At 43.0% G+C, this 17189-nt stretch overlaps 1 protein-coding gene across 3 annotated transcripts in view; it reads right to left on the reverse strand.

The window, feature by feature from the left end:
* mctp2a (multiple C2 domains, transmembrane 2a) overlaps nucleotides 1-15135 on the reverse strand; it is a 33264-nt gene extending 18129 nt beyond the window's left edge. Inside the window, exons 1-17 of one of the 3 annotated variants that reach the window (XM_026176010.1) lie at nucleotides 15056-15135; nucleotides 13186-14146; nucleotides 11338-11379; nucleotides 11144-11252; nucleotides 8927-9069; nucleotides 8718-8794; nucleotides 8514-8628; nucleotides 8390-8413; nucleotides 5854-6027; nucleotides 5010-5140; nucleotides 4710-4896; nucleotides 4403-4496; nucleotides 4168-4270; nucleotides 3972-4074; nucleotides 3784-3885; nucleotides 3594-3668; nucleotides 3196-3315 (exon numbers count right to left, since the gene is read on the reverse strand). In XM_026176010.1, coding sequence (XP_026031795.1) covers nucleotides 3196-3315; nucleotides 3594-3668; nucleotides 3784-3885; nucleotides 3972-4074; nucleotides 4168-4270; nucleotides 4403-4496; nucleotides 4710-4896; nucleotides 5010-5140; nucleotides 5854-6027; nucleotides 8390-8413; nucleotides 8514-8628; nucleotides 8718-8794; nucleotides 8927-9069; nucleotides 11144-11252; nucleotides 11338-11379; nucleotides 13186-14133 — 2547 coding nt within the window. In that variant the 5' untranslated portion in view covers nucleotides 14134-14146; nucleotides 15056-15135. Of the gene's footprint in view, nucleotides 1-3195; nucleotides 3316-3593; nucleotides 3669-3783; nucleotides 3886-3971; nucleotides 4075-4167; nucleotides 4271-4402; nucleotides 4497-4709; nucleotides 4897-5009; nucleotides 5141-5853; nucleotides 6031-8389; nucleotides 8414-8513; nucleotides 8629-8717; nucleotides 8795-8926; nucleotides 9070-11143; nucleotides 11253-11337; nucleotides 11380-13185; nucleotides 14947-15055 lie in introns of those variants that run through there. The other 2 variants (XM_026176007.1, XM_026176008.1) reach the window with 2 other exon arrangements.
* Between the last annotated feature and the right edge of the window lie 2054 nt (nucleotides 15136-17189).

Consider the following 17189-nt stretch of genomic DNA (forward strand, 5'->3'; position numbering starts at 1 on the left):
GGAAGATTTCACTCCAAGTTGTTCCCACGAATGGCTCCTGTTGGGAAAAAGTTAGTGATCTGATCTCTCCAGCGCCTCCGCTGATGTTTCTAGCAGTGCTGTAGCTCCATCTACAGGTGGTATCCTTGCGTGCAGCAAAGAACTCTGGGTGACCCCTCTGCAGTCGCTGCTGATGTATAGCACATTCATCTCGCTCAGTCTTAGTGAAAAGCACATCTAAAGGCAGTTATTTTATGAAGATTTTAGCTGTCAAATTTCCCTCTCTCTCAGAGAAAGGAACATGCTGTTGTCAAACTCTTTAAAAGCCCAGATCCTCAGCTCATTACTGTAGCATAAACAAGAAGAAGGGAGGAAAAAAAAATCCAAATTTCATGTTTGTATTTCCACTTACTGATGAAAATGTTTATGAGGATTTGCCAAAACTTTGTTTAAATGCACGACAAAGATTTTTCTCCCCTTTTTCTTGTTTTTCTTTTTCCTTTCTTAAATTGCATTACCTAATTAGAGAGACTATTTTAAAACTGCAACCCACTGGTGGAAAACTGAAGGTAACTTCAAAAAGTATGGACTCTGCTGATGAGTTTGCACAGTCAAAACAAGCGACCGCCCCGCGTTCACAAACTGTAACAACACTGCAAGTCTTTCCATTCCTTACGGAGTCTCCTCTCCCACAAAAACACTCGTTAGTCGCCCAGCCAAATAAGTCAATGTGCAGCTTTCTGATTGCTACCCACGGGGGAAATCAAATTGAGATATATAAATATATATATATATATATATATATATATATATATATATATATATATATATATATATATATATATATATATATATATATATATATATATATACACACAACTTGCTTATTCAGTCTTTGGAACCAGTTCACTGATCTCTGCAAAATTTGAGTACCTTGCACACCCTAAACCAACAACCTCTTCATAATCCAGTTATAAAATCTACATAAACAGGGTAGCAGCGTAGACTACGTGCTGTGTAGAGGTCAGAAAATTGGCCTGTGGGACTGAGTGATATAATAGCTAAGTATTCCTGGTAAAGCACTACGTGAGCATCCCGCAGTCCCAGTAAAAACCACAGCTGTGGTAATGCATTACAGGATGTATATAGTGTAAAAGGGTAGGACTGGTCTGCCTGCATGATAAATAATGTATTGTAATGTATATTATAGCTAGACCCACCGCTGCAGTGTTTCCAACTGCTATACCCTGAGAAGCCCTGCGCTGCCTGCCACTGTGGAAAAGAGCAGACACTAGTGGTATAATTATGCACATCTGAGAGGCAAGCAGAGGCCATCTGTCAATGTCTGAATCAGTTACCTTATTACCACTGCCTAAAGATATAAAGATAGGAGTGGGAGCTGCTTTCATTAAAGCACATGGTGGCATGCTGCTTTAGACAGCTCCAAACAGTAACTTAATTGGAAACGATGACTTGGAGGAGGAGAAGTGACTGTACGGTGAGCGCCCTTGGAGTGGGCAGGGGCACGAGACGAGGATGGTGGCATGGCACCAGGCTTGTAATGACAGTCAGTCAGGACCTTGCGGTTGGCCTCGTTGACAGTGAGGCGGTAGCAGAAGGAGTTTTTTTTCCTGTTGCAGTATTTACAGTATTGTGATTTGCATGTTTCATTGTGCCTGTTGAAACTATAATAAATCACTGAAAAGGGGGGGAAAAAAAGAGCTTTTCACTCGCTGTACTCTCAGTCTGCTGATTAGTGGGTGATGAATAACAATGGCAGTTTCGCTCTCTTTGGGCAACTCTCGCCGTCGACCTTCGACACTTAGACTATTTGAAGCGCACCTCTTCACGGGCACAGGCGTACTCTGACTGGTGTGTTACTGTCTGCTTTTTGCACGCTGGTATCAGTGTCTGAAAACGTGCCAGTTGTTTCAAATAAAAGGATAAGAATTGCAAGAATTATCATTTTCACCGACAGCGAACAGATTATACACAGCTGACGACGGGGTGGGGGGGCTACACTGCCGTAACAATGACAGTCACCATGAGAAAAGTGAGCGCGAGCCTCTTTCCTCAATTTTAAAATCTGCTGAACTCTTAAACAGCAGGTGGAGTAGAAGTGGAAATGAAAGATTAGAGTGTACCACCTCGCACTCCCATTGCCTGCGGAGGATCTAATTATAGGTGGAAGAAGATGGCCCCATCCCGCTGACCTGTCACCTGTCAGCCTGCCTATCCTCCTGCTCTCCTGCCCATATCCATGCCTGCCCGTCTGCCTCCAAGTCTCTCGCTATCTCGCCCGCACTCTCGCTGAACTGTCTTCCTCTTTCTGTGCTCCAACTTTCTTTCCCAGATAGTAGCCTGCCTCCCACTCTCCTTATACAATTGGCTGCATTGTTCTCTGCCTTCCTGTCTGTGTGTCCGCTGTCTGCCTGTCTATGTGCCGTGCTGTTCTAAAGGCTGTGATACACTGAGCCTGGCCATTGCCTGCGGGGATTTGCACCTCAGGATCAGTGAGAAGGGCTTATAGAATACACCAGGTATGAATTGCATGTCATCCTGAGACAGAGCAGACAGAAGAAAGGCGGTGAAAGGAGAGTTCTTCACACACCCTGTCTGTGACCGCTTCCTCACCCTGACACAGCGCTGGCAGGGCTTTCATGGTAAGTGTGCACTCTTAATCATGACATTACATGTGCTGTACTGCAGGGGATTCACTGGGTGCTTTAAGATTATTTAAGCTTAGGACCTAAGATCACATACCCTCATTAAAAACAGCTAAACAGAGACATTTAAACAAGGTTCAAATCTCAGAGGCAGACTGTCACTACTCTACCCAAGGAAGCTGAGACTGTGATCCTCCTTACACCATCCCCTGGGTTAGGAGGCTTTGCTAAGAAGTCAGATGTACAAACGCCCAAACCCCACACCTTCAAATACACTCTAATGTCATCAGAAGTGAAGGAAAGCCAAGTGGGGTTTGATTTAAAGGATAAATCACATCCATCACATTGCACATGGGATAAAAACAGAAGGCAGCCATTGTTTTTCATGGGAAAAAGTCCAGAAGGGAGAGAAAATGGCTAAACCAAAGAATCTCTTCAACATCTAATTCACATAAAATGAAAGAGTTAAAACTGGGCTGCAGTGAAATGGGACAAAACTTGTTCGCCCCTAGGCTTAAAGAGAGTTCATTAACATGAGGCAATGACTTACCAGAAAGGCTATTAGACTCCGTTGCGTGCTCTCCCACTGAAAACAGCTTTTAATGTACTGTAACGTGGACAGAACTGCTGTGCTGATTTTGCGGACCCGATATATACTCTGGGCAAGAACCTAATGGGAAATAATTGGAAGAAAACACCAGTTAGTATCATTTTGATACTGGACAAAATGTTTATGACTTTGCAATGAGCTTGGATCGGCTTTACAATCCCTTATTTGCCACGTTGAAGCCAAACCCAATAAAACTAATTAGGTTGAGTAGAACAATCTGAACTACGACCTATGTGTAGATTTTTAGTGGCCACTTTTTTAGGACATTGTGAGGGGGAGACTTTATTGTAAGCTTTTAGTTTCTTTTGCAAAATCTTGCAAAAACCAATCGAAATCACCTTTTTGTTGAACTTGATGGTTTCCTCTGTTAATTTTGCCTCCTTGGGCTGGAAGGATTTGACACTAGCTCCCACCTGAGGCAAACAAAGAAAACAAACGAATGCTTCCGTTCGTTAAGACTTTTCACAACATATAATACAGGCTATTATCAACATTAACAATTTTTGACCAAGTTGATTTGATCTTTACTTTGTTGTAGATAACCTCCAGCACCAGAGTGATGCTTCCTTTAGACGCACTTCCCAGTTTTTCTTTCTTCAGTAACAGAGTTATCTCCTGGCCATTCTTAACCTTTGGGAAATTCAAAATACATACGTACATATAAAAGTGATTTGCTACTTTTTTTAAACAGATATTTATAAACTCAGCAGACTTACAGTAAGTAAAGGAATGGCCACCGTCCCCAAAAAGTTTGGGGCTTTGTCTCCATTTTCATCAAAGACTGTCAACTCGACCACATCGGTGATGTCCTTAATCGGGCTGCGAATGAGTAATTCAAATGTGATCAATATTAAATTATATATCCCAAAAATTTGCTACAGATTTGCTTTTTTCCCTACTTGTATTACTTACAATGTAAAGGATTTTTTCCACTCTGGATTTACATTCTTATAGACTGTGTGAGTTTGAAGTTTAGAGTTCCCCAGCTCTATAACGCACAGGGCGTTGCTTTTTCCTGCAAAACAGCAACAATGTGATGTATCCACAATTTCATTGCACATGTTCAATGGCAATAAAGGGCTATTCTATTCTTATCTAAGAAATGAATCTGAAAATTAAAAAAAGATGATCTGGAGTAGCTGAATACCATTAATGTCTGTAGCAGGGAGATCATTTGCCCTGATTACGCCAACCTGAAGGATGCCAATATCTCTCATGCAGTTGTGCGAGTTTTTTAAGCTCTGGAAAGATGAAATTGAAAAATGTTAAACAAAGAAGGCATAATTATTCAGTGTGATACTGCTATACATATATTACATCATATATTCATCTTAAGCAATCCCATCTACATCCCAAACTTGAACTCATTACTGAACCGGTTGGTGTTATGTGCATGACTACTATTGTCCTGTTTTTCTTTTTAACATTATACAGGTACAAAAGGAAAAACGTACAAATTTCTCCACCACTTCGTCTTTCTCATCAGGTTTTGACAAGGTAGCATTTTCGATGTCAGAGATGGAGACCCCCCAGACGGATCTCAGGGTGATCAGAAACACCACTCTGCCTTTTCCTGGGTTCAGCATATAGGAGTAGAGTTGCTTCTCATTAACCGTAAGTGTTGACACGTCAACCTCAAGCCTGGCGCACAAAAAAGGAGATTCGCTCAATTGAAACAATTTGTAAGGAGTGTGAGTTCCTCGGGTGAGCGAGTGTGTGGGCAAATGTAACTTTACGAACCAGGGAATACTCACATCCCCCATGATTCTTCACTCTTCCTCCCTCTCTTTGAGCACATCTCCACCTGTAGAGGTTCCTGGTTATCTTCAAACTGATTGAAGTCAAACTGCTCTCTCCACTGGGGATTTGGCTGAATGCAAAGGTTCTAAGGGCAGAAAAGATGCGGCTTCAGCACATACAGTAACACAGAAACACACACACATACACGAGCGCGCACAAACACTTTGACGCAATGTCAGGTTTAATGCATTATCAGACTGAGCAGCTCCTGCATGACGGCTGGATTAAGTCCTCACTCAGTCCTACCAGAAAGAGGCAGGAGAGGAGAAAGAGAGGTATGTTGCGCGTATGTGTATCTATTTGTGTGTGCTTGTATGTGTACACCTCAGTAGCCACTGTGGGATTGTAAACACTGACAGCTTCCAATTAGAATCAGCTTTGTTCAACAAACAAACAAGCAGAGAGGAAAGCAGAGAGGTTTACAAAGAAATGACACGACAACATGAGACAAGTGCACCATGGAATCATCAGGGGGGAGGCCAACAAGTACAGGTAGATGAACAGGGCATGCTGGGTATGCAAATGAAGGCAATGAAGCCCGGCACTCGAAGCACAGTTAGAAGTGAGTGGCAGCCTTGCCCAGTCTAATGAGCTGCCTCTGCCATGGCCCAGTGAGCCAAGGTGGAGGTGAGTCAGTGGCAGGCGCCTGCTGGGAGAGAAAAGCGGGGAAGTAAGAGAGTGGGCCTAGGAAGAAAGTTAAAGTCTAAAGAGCAGACATTAAAAAGACAGAGGAGCACGAGTAAAGGGAGTGTAGGAGAATTGCAAAAAGAGAGCGACTTTTAATGAGACCAGTCCAACCTTGCTCTTGTACTTCTGATCACCGAGGCGAAAGCGGACGTAAATGTCACCCTGGCCACACTGCGGCATGTCCTGTCCCTCCACCAAGGTGATACAGAGCACCCCGGTCCACATCTGGTTCCTCAGCTGATTCTTCTGTGTTTCAGCCGAGCGCTGAGCCGGCGTGGCCTGGTTCTGCTGCGGGGCAAAGATGCACACAGATAGTTAGATCTTTTTCTCTTTTCTTTTTTTTTCCTCAACGCAACATGCGCGCAAGCTTTGTGAGATCGCTTCCCTTTTACCTGCTCCCGCCTCAGCCTGGCATCTCATCATGTTCACAGAGTGCACAAAAGTAGGACAAAGGTTTACATTATACAGTGCATCTCTGTTGGTGCACATTAGCACATCTCTACTGACAGGCGAGCCACACCATGGCGGCTCCTGGAACGAGAGGAAGAGAGGGACGTCAGCGAGCAGCCAGATGTCCCTGGCTGTGACAGTCCCACTCATCACTGGCTCCCAGACTGAGTGTGGGGAGGCAGGACACTTGGCATACTGCACCAGAGACAGCAGGCAGCAGTGAGTAATGATGCAAACCACACAGCTCTCTCTCTCTCTCATCAGCAAATTATGCATACATGCAGCATGTATAGCCAGCATCAGAGTTTTATTGCATGTTAGCAAATGTATCCACTTTGAATTCAGCCAGCAAAGTAACGAGTGTTTTTCTGCTCAGGTGAAGATATCAAACTGACCAGGGTACTGTGCTTTCAATAAGCCTTCAAGAGCAGCAAATAATCCACTTCTCCCGCCGTGTGTCACAGAGCAAGTGTGAGAGAGAACGAGAGACCTTGATATGTTTCCATGTTAGAGTTCCCGTGAGGCTGTGCGGTGATAGGCCAGGGCTGTAAAAACAAACAGCACAGAGGTTGTGTAGGGCTGACTGTAATTAAAGCGAAGGAGCGTAATCTGCTCTCGCTTCTTTGATTGCCCGGCTCCTTCGGCTGCCCCGGCGACGGCGCTTCAAACAGCCCCACTGCAACTCCCCTGCCACTCCGGCCCCTCCTCAATAGCTACGGGGTCGCAACCCACATTGCCACCCAATCCGGAGGGGATCAAAGCACATCTCGGGGACCTGAATTAACATGGAATACCACAGGCACAGCCCTATAAATATCAGGCCCTTCAAAAGAAGAGGAACAGAGGGAGTGGAGGAGCGATATAAAACAGGCCTCAGCCAAGTCATCCCAAGTGTTTATCTTGGACACATTTCTATCTCAGCGGCCAATAAAACAATTCCACTTAACTGTAAGTGGCCCCTAAAGAGAATCTATTCCTGGTCTTAAAAGGGCTGTGCGATTGCTTCCATATGGTGGGACAGCATGGGGACAAGCATGATGAGCTCAGACCCAGGTCCATTTGGCTGGTGTCTCAGCACTGTCCATCCACAGCTGTGATATTACATCCTAACATCTGGGTTATTGCCCGCTATGCCTGGGAATTATCAGCCTTGCCGATCTTAGTCATCCCACACTGGCAACATGCCTCCAACAGCCAAGCCCCCCCCCGCTCCCCTTCCCTTCCGCTTCTCCCATACGCCCCCTCCTGTTTGAAACACTGTCACACAGCAGACTTTTACTCAGGCACTTGCAATTCCCTGTCTCTGTCGTGGTAACACAGAGGGAGAAAACGATGTTCTGACGGAGGGGGAGTAGAGCTGCAAGAGCCGGGTATTCAGCACTTCCAGGATAGGTGTTAAACGCAATAAGATATTGTACGTTTGTCAAAAAAAAAACATGAAATGGCGGGGGGGGGGGGGGGTAAAAATGGCATTGTTACATTGTTAAATTAGCACCGTGATTTAGGCAGGAGAACAGCGCGCAGAGTCCCGCCACACATTTCTGTCTCCCTTTGAGTATATTTAACCATCTGTAGTGGATAACCTACAATGTGTATGAAAATGGCATTCATTCCTTTGTCATCTAATTTCAAATTGAGACTGCCTACTGGACCATCAAGAGACTGAACAGTGGCAGATGTAGTGACAGCATAGGTGTGAAAATAAACCCAATCGCTGCAGTGTGAGTCCCAAACAGCAACCCTCCTATTTCACTCTGAATCTAATTACTGCTTCAATATATTGAAAACCACTTGAGAAGAGACGGAACTTTGTTTACCACAAAACCAAATACTGCTCTATAATGCTCATCAAAAGGCTCTTTCATGACAGCATATTCAGCGAATACTATTACTTTGATTTTGATCAGAATGTAATATTGTACCATACTTTCTTTACACAAAATGATTCCACTGACTGAATATAGTATGCATTGCTAAAAAGGTTAACTATAAAGCAGAAAGGAAATAGGCTGTGCTGATAACAAGGTTACACACAAAAGCCTGAGTCCTGAACATATGCCTCGTTCTTTGTTGCACCATTGTGTAGTGAGCTACTGCCCCCTAGTGAGTTAGATTAGCCTAACCATAAGCGCTAATGAGGAAATTAAAAAAATATCATGGCATTAAAAGCAAATGTGAAGATTTAAAAAACCCATACCTTATTTCTTTTGGGTCCAAATCTCTATAAAATTGAGAAGAATTGCAATGAATGAGTGCATAATAGCAGGTAAGAATATAGATTTTCATCACACAAACACTTGTAATGTCTGAAATATTCCTACCGGGCCTTTTTTGATGGTGGCGTCTCTGAACATCAGGCAGACATCAACAATAATGACTCCCATGTCATCTTCTTTGCTTTTTGGATCTTCGAGACGCAACTCCATTTCATTGGTTCTGTGAGGAGACAGGAAGGGTATGAAGATTAAAAATGAGAAGACCCCTTGTGCATAAACTAATCTCTAAAATGTAAAAGTATTACTCACTTTTGCAGTTCAAGATCTCTCAGGGAAATAAAGCTGGAACCCATGAAATCATCAGAGGTCCGATTTTTATCATAGACCTGCAACATTATTAGAGGTATGGCATGTATTAAATTAAACATCTCTTGGCCTTGCATTCAGACTGAAATTGTCCGGTCTGGCACAAGACCGGTGTCCCTTGCAAAATGCAATCATATATAAGCAGCGCCTACCCGAACTTCTATGTTATATTCTCTGTCTCGGAGAGGGTGGGAGAAGGACTCGTTCCAGCGAGGGTTCAGGTCTTTATAAACCACTTTGCTTTTATAGAACTGTTTTCCTTCAATTTTGAACTTCACATAAGGATCACTGGTACCTAAATGAAACACAATAAAGGGCAAATCAGCAAGAGAGTGTCGTGCGACACAAGTGGAGGAGCGATCTTATGTGTTAAATTATCAATCATCAAGCTGGTTCCATGACAGCATATAGAGGAAGTGGAAATACTAAATGGAAACTAAACGATGTTAGCAGCTTGTCGCTCTATTAGTGTACACTGTGCATGAAAACGCACATTCGTATACACTCCCTCCTCCCCCCCACATGCTCGTCGTGTGAGAGAGTGAAATATGTATGGAGGAGGTGCACCCCACACATGGCAAAAACAGAAGAATGTAGCTGTTTAATTGTCACAGGGTAGAAACACTCGCCAGCATGAGGCTACCAGAAACCAAAATCTAGAAGCAACCAGTGTTAATCCTCCAAGCTTGTTAAGAAAGTCTGTCTGTGAGTGGGGTGGGGGTAAGGGACTTCTTTGTTTCTGCAATTGCATGCAGATTGGCCAAAAAAATGAAAGCCAGCCCCATGCCTTCATTTGTATAGGGGAATAAAGGGGTGCTTGAGAGAGCCTGCAGGGAGGCTTGAATCACATGACAAAGGCCCTGTGGGGATGGGCTGTCAGGCCTGTCAGCTCCCCACTCCAAATGAACATCTCGCAAAGGCAGGCAGGACCCACAGCAGCTCCACCCTGCCAGCCTGTGACAGGGAAACCTCCAGGCAGCTTGACAGGAGGAGAATGTGGCAGCTAGCAAGGAGAAAAGCTCTGGCATGACTGAGAATGGTGACGATGGAAATTAATAGGGGGGAAAAAAGGGGAGAACAAAAACCAAGGAATGGGAGAGGGGAGGGGCTGGTTATGTGGGTCCTTTTAGAATATGTAATGACAATGTATGCCATTGGTGAGCTCTTGGCACTGTGTTGACTGTTGGGCAAACAGTGGAGAGATAGGGGGCGTGTGGGGATTGCATCATCACTGTGCCATCTTGTCAGGGGAAGTGAGGTCTCAACTAGCTTAGAAGTATGGCTGGGAGAGCCTTGTACCACAAAGCAGCACCATTTCAAGTACCACCACCATATATAGCTGTTAGGTGATGGGAGGCACAGCAAGGTTTATAATTGGTTAGAAGGAAACTGATGAGATTAACATAGCTTTAAAATATTGACCTTCTACGAGGCCAATTTGAACACATTTGTTCTAACCTTAAAATAAAAGCCAGAATGTTGCTTTCATTTTGGATTCTTGATCAGCCTTCACAGTTTTCTCATATGTTGTAATTCAACCTATGACCACGTGAGGGTGTAGCTTTCCCAGAGTAAATGCCGACCTAGGCCTCAGGGGAAAGAAAACTTTTTTGCCTCTCACAGATCAATGCCAGATATGGGGGGAAACAGTCATTTAAGCACACAAAGATTTGAGACCACCTTTCAAAATATCTAACTGATTTTACACACGGTGACTCGTAACGTAACCAAAGCACGGCTCTGCCACTTTAGGAAGTAAACATCAAACTATCAAACCAAAAGACATCTCCAAAGTAATTACAGTGGTAGACAGCTTTGACTTTAGGAGGTAAGGGATGACTTTTCCACTTCAAAAATCTACAGGCAAACAGTCGTCACAATACCAGTAGTGTCTCATCGTATCGTCAGCCTCTTGTCATACTCGTTTGACTGCATACTTTTCTAATGTTTTGTTTTTTCTTTGTCCGTGCATAACTTCACATGAGATGTCTCACCTGCAAATAGGAGCTTTAACTGAACTGACCTGAACTGAAGGATATCTCACCTTACATTCCTGTCACAGTAACAATAAGACTGACAAGACCAATATGGACTTCACGTGCCTGTAAAACTTTATCAGATTGTCCCTAGGAGCCAACAAATAAAGAAATGCATTGTTTTACTGTATACAGGACATGTGATCTATCTATGATCTAACGTTTTGATAGATACGGATCCAACCAAGACTGTTTTAAAAAATTGCTGTTATAAGAACAGGATTTGATGTTAGTTTATTCAAATTTCTAAGATCTAGATGAGATCTTTTAATTTTACAGGTTGTTAAAGGTCGAGAGCTTATTTTATGGATCACCTGTAGGTTTTTGGCGTACCTGAGCGCTTGTCTCTGATGACCAGGTTTTTTCCTCGTTTCAGGTTGATTTTCAAGAGATACCTCTGGAATGGGGCAGGTACTCGATCCTCACACCCCCCTGTAACATCCTGCGGAGAATCACTGATATTTGTATGCATTTACCACACCAGATGATTAGCTTAATAAAATGAAGACAACTCAGTGGATACTCACTGAAGCATTTTCGTCAAAGAAGTCAGCTGATTCACTGGCAAGCTGTGTAAAAAAAATAGATTTTTAAAAATGTTGTGACACTTTATAAAATATAAAACTGCGCAATCATTTGAGTCGAGGACAGCCAAGCCATCTAGGTTTGTGTAGCATTCCAAGGGAATCATAATAGCGTTACTATTATTTATTTAGTCAGTTGTTTGCATTATTACAAAAAAGGTGTCTATTAATGTCTTGCTAATGACAACCTATTGCATTTGGGTGAAAAAGTCAGTAGATGCTTTGTAGACGTAGCATCTGAAGAGAAAGTGAATTCTGCTTGACCTCTTTTGTGCTTTTTCTTTTTTGGCTTGTTTGCACATTGTGTGACTAACTGGTAGCACAGGTTTTTATCTTTCTTTTTTGAGGTTTGTTTTCATTTTTTTTATTTTAATCTAAGAGACATCTAAACAAAAGCGGATGCTTCTCTCCACACAGGGACTTTAACTTGAACACCAACCAGCTTTTGATGCTTCATCAGTTGAGTGATTTGCCTAAAAGCTCAAGAGATCAAATGTAATAAAACCAAAGGTCTGGGCTCAGGTTTAGAAAAGGCTTCATTCATGACTGCATACTAGAGGATACAGTAACTACAACATTTGGCTTCATTTGCAAAAGCGAGTGGAAAAACAAAGCCACACTATTTGAAAGCTAAATGAAAGCATGGAAAGGTTCAAGTAAATGTGTCCAGTGATCCTGGCAGTTTTTGTGCTGTTACTTCATGTTACATTTACCGCAACTATTTTCTTAAGCAACTTCTCGTGACAGTTGAGGTTCACTTTGATGAGATAACCTGTATTTATATATATATATATATATATATATATATATATATATATATATATATATATATATATTGGAAGGATAGATACGGAAGGACAGGCCCCTGCACGGTATGTACCACCGGCAGATAGAGGAGGTGGCTGATATCCAGAAATCCTACCAGTGGCTGGACAAGGCTGGACTGAAAGACAGCACAGAGGCACTAATCATGGCAGCACAAGAACAAGCTCTGAGCACAAGATCCATAGAGGCTGGGGTCTATCACACCAGGCAAGACCCCAGGTGCAGGCTGTGTAAAGATGCCCCAGAGACAATCCAGCACATAACAGTAGGGTGCAAGATGCTAGCAGGCAAGGCATACATGGAACGCCATAACCAAGTGGCCGGCATAGTGTACAGGAACATCTGTGCCGAGTATAACCTGGAAGTCCCGAGGTCAAAATGGGAGATGCCCCCAAGGGTGGTGGAGAATGACCGAGCTAAGATCCTGTGGGACTTCCAGATACAGACGGACAAAATGGTGGTGGCTAACCAACCGGACATAGTGGTGGTAGACAAACAGAAGAAGACGGCCGTAGTGATCGATGTAGCGGTTCCGAATGACAGCAATATCAGGAAGAAGGAACACGAGAAGCTGGAGAAATACCAAGGGCTCAGAGAAGAGCTCGAGAGGATGTGGAGGGTGAAGGTAACGGTGGTCCCCGTGGTAATCGGAGCACTAGGTGCGGTGACTCCCAAGCTAGGCGAGTGGCTCCAGCAGATCCCGGGAACAACATCGGAGATCTCTGTCCAGAAGAGCGCAGTCCTGGGAACAGCTAAGATACTGCGCAGGACCCTCAAGCTCCCAGGCCTCTGGTAGAGGACCCGAGCTTGAAGGATAAACCGCCCGCATGGGCGTGCTGGGTGTTTTTTTTTTTTTATATATATCAATCAGTTGGAATTGATGTCAGTTGTCACAGTAAACGGAAATCACTAGGATCCACTGACTATACATGTGCCGAAATATATAATAATAAAAATAATACTGACCTCTTCCTCATCCTCCTCATCTGCCGGGGTTTCATCGAGGAGATTCTCATCTATGAACTCGTTTATCGGCAGGGGAGAAGAGGGTTCTCTGTCTTGTTCTTCCACATCTCTCACCCAAGGCATGTTGGCTTTCTCTTCACTGGGAGTGCCACATGCTGAGTTCAGAGAGTTGCCATCTCCACTTTCCAAAGGTCTGCCCATAGAGTCCAACATCAGCTTATCTATACAAGCATTTTGTCTTTTTGTTGGTGGAGTCCCTTTTTCAGATGATGTCTTTTTCGGCTCAACTGATGAGTTCTGTTTTTCTCTATAAGGGTTTATTTGCTCTCCCATTGATTGTGCTCTAAACAGCGCTGCAGCAGCAAGACTTTCTCTAGACCCCTTTTCTGAGACTTCTTCACTTCTCTCTGGAAGGTCTGGTCTTGGTATGGGATCTTGTCCACTGTTAGACATTTTCTTTCCTGTAGGAGCTGGTTCAAAAGGGAATTTTGATAAGGCCCCTTTGCCTTTTTTGTCTATTTTAGCATATAACTCATCTACAACTGGGTTCGTTTTGTTCTCTAAACCAAAATCATCCATTTCTTCATAAATGCCCAGGGTCCCCGGGGGTGTGCTTAATCTATTCAGAGCTGGATTTGAGTGATCAGGCTGAAGAAATCTGGTTCTGATTTCTGGGATTGGATCACTTAGTTTGTCTGCAAACTCTGAACTTGCAATAGAATCAGTATCACTCAGACCAGGAGAGATGCCAAAAGCAGCAGAAGACAGCGAAGCATCCTCGGTAGATGCTTCACCTGGCACCATTGTTAGGTCGGGTACAGAGATACTTCGTCGATTGGCCAGATTCCTACCCTGCTTGGCCAGTGGCTTCTTGGCGGGCTTCTTTAAGATGGGAAACTTGGGTTTCAGACGGAATCTCTCCGCTAAATTCTTTTTCTTGTTCTCCATCTTGAGGGCTACCCTTTAGATTAAAATAATCAACAACAGTGAGTTAATTTGCTGTGCATTTTTAGAGGTCTAATGCACATAATTTACATAGAAGCTTCATGGAGATCAGCTGATGTGAACATACTGGAGACAGTCAGTGAAAAAGATCGACTTGGGCAACGAGTTAAAAGGAAAAGGCTGAAACTTTAACCCCTGCAATGTTTCTGTTATGCTGTAAGAATATTTTGCTGACATGAAAAGTTGCAGTGTAACAATGCCCCCCATACCTAAGGCATGGGGGGTAGCTAACGCTTTAATCAGCATGAACATTTTGGAAATTATATGCCATGGGCTTCACAGGAACCAGATCCCAACTCTGCTGAACAGCTCTAGGACATTTTAGTGTCCAACATCCAACTCTACCACTATAATTAGAACAGCGAATTATATTTTGGGGGAAGGATTTTCATCTCACCAGTAGGTTTAAAAAAAACAAAAAAAAAAAACTGGTAGAATTAGTGCCAAGACACACTGAAGGTAATGTGGCAGACTGTGCAGCCCAGCCCCTTACTCATCTTCCTAATGTGATTTATATTTCCTGTGTGACGTTTAAGCTTGAGTCAAATTTTATAAAGAAGAAATTGAATTTATATGGAGGTTTGTGACATATCAAGGAGGTAGGTAGTAGGTTGGCAGCATTATGGCTAAGATTTTATCAACATACACAAACCACATTGGGACGAATGTTTAGTGTGATTTAATGTGCCACTTTTCTGCCTTTCACCTTGATTCAACACAAAAAAACATATTACAACAAAAACAATCTTACCAATAATGCTGACATAAAAAAATTAACAAATCTGTATTTAAAAAAAATAGCTGGATATACAGCAACCTGAATGACACTCAGTCTAATTTAGAAAAGGAAGACACTGGAACATACCTGTTCAGTTGAGCTTTGTTGTCAAACCTACAAACTGATTTAGTTCCCACCCAGAGTAGATGAAATCATTCCAACAGACAAGTTAGCTATCCCAACTATGGTCAACGAGCCGAAGTATTTAAGGCAACAGATCACGTAGGATCCCAGACAAGTGATTGGTGGAGGAGCAGCAGCAGGTGAAACTAGCCGTACCAGTCAAACAAGGCGAGTTTCAATGACTATGTGAATGCCTTTCAACTGTTCAGTCCTACCCAAGTTGTCTGTGATAGATGGAGCAACACAAAGTACAGTTTGACTCCACTTATGTGGGCTAAGAAAAAAAAATCTGACAAGAATTATGGAGTAAATTAAGACAACGTAGCGAGAGAGTAAACCAACACGGCAGCGTTGAAACTATGAAACAGTTGCTCACAGCACAGCAGCCTGTTATGCCAGCTTGCTCTGTGTTGATTTGTATATTTGACAGTTTATTTGCATTTGTGAGGCAATTTGTCTGTTTTACGACTTGCATTCTCTCATATGGGTTCCATTATAGCCCCAAGTATTTGAAAATATACTTAATACCTTAATCTAGCCTAATTATACAATACAACTGTCTTTCCTATGTGTCCAAAACAGTCCCAAAAATGCTGCTGATGGATTCTGCAACATGACAGGCATATGAAATGTCAGGGAGGATCTGGCACTCGGTAGCTGCCTCACCATACTCAACTCCATTACTTTCGTACACCCCCATATTTGTTTACAGTAGAACGTGGTTTAGCCTAAGCTAGTTAAAAAGGAGCATTTGTGTTTGCAAAGTATAAACTATAGCTTTCTGTCTACAGATAGAAGCTAATGCAACAGACACACTGGTTTTCCCCTCTCTCTCTCTCTCTCTCTCTCTCTATCTTTGTCTGAGCCTAACAGTTGAGACTATATGACAACAGATGTGTTTGAGTCTGGACTGTCTTGTTCAATATTTGCTGATGTCTTTAGGAGATCAGGCCCACATGAAAGACCCTCTACTTGGCTTCCACTTGAAAGGCAGGGTTGGGCATCAGAACAGGGCAAGCCCCTATGGCAGGTGGCCTGTCGCCCTCTTTCTCGCTCAACTCAAACAACCCAAAACCCTGCTTGGTTACTCTACCCATGCACAGTGGACATCTTCCAGCCTAAATCACAGCTGGTCTCAGGAAGGAGAGCCAAGAACATGCACTTGGGGACAAATCTACTGAGTTATGCACATGCAAGCCTACAAACTGAATACAGTCATTAAAGAGTGAGCCTGTGGACTGAGTGGCCTAAAACATCCGTGATGTATGTTTGATAAATGTAGTTTTAACTTTTTCTTCGTATTTAAGAGTATCAATATTATATTGATATAAAGTAAAGTAAAATTACAGTAGATGTATTGGCAATAACTGACCTAGCTGCTAGTGGTAGGCTAACAATCTGATTCTTAGCTGGATTACAATTGGCCCAGAGTTACTTCGATTACGAGATATGCTCAAAATGTGCACAACACCATTAACCTCCTGAGACCTGAACTCTTCCATGGCATGCATTTTTCATTTCTCTGTGATATTTGGGCTGATTGGGACCTGATGAATGTAAAAACAAAGATTTACCAGATTTTTTTTTTAACCTGATTTTTGTTTCTAAGACAAATGAGAACCACATATGAGGATATTTGTTTAAAATTTCTCAAAAAGAGCCCGCACGGCAATCTTGCTCAGCTAGATACCAGGGAGGCCACAACTTATAGAGCCGTTTTTCACTAAAGCAGCAGAGCAGCCAGACACAATGATGATCACTGGCTGGCTTGAAAAATGAGGAACTCCATCATCTAAAAATAATTATATAACTGTGGCTATTTTCAAAAGCTGTTGTCCCAAAGACAGTGAATATGTGGCAGAAAGTACAGATGTTTTAAACATGAGATTGCAGAGTCGAGTTAATGAATGCTTCCGGTTCCTTGGTGTACATCTGGCTGAGGATCTTACGTGGTCAGTACACACAAACAAAACAGTGAAGAAGGCGCAGCAGCGCCTCTTCTTTCTCAGGAGACTGAAAAGATTCGGCATGAGCCCCCGCATCCTCAGGACCTTCTATCACTGTGCCATTGAGAGCATCCTCACTGGATGCATCACCA

Source organism: Astatotilapia calliptera, chromosome 7, assembly GCF_900246225.1.
Source record: "Astatotilapia calliptera chromosome 7, fAstCal1.2, whole genome shotgun sequence".
Taxonomy (NCBI): Eukaryota; Metazoa; Chordata; class Actinopteri; order Cichliformes; family Cichlidae; genus Astatotilapia; species Astatotilapia calliptera.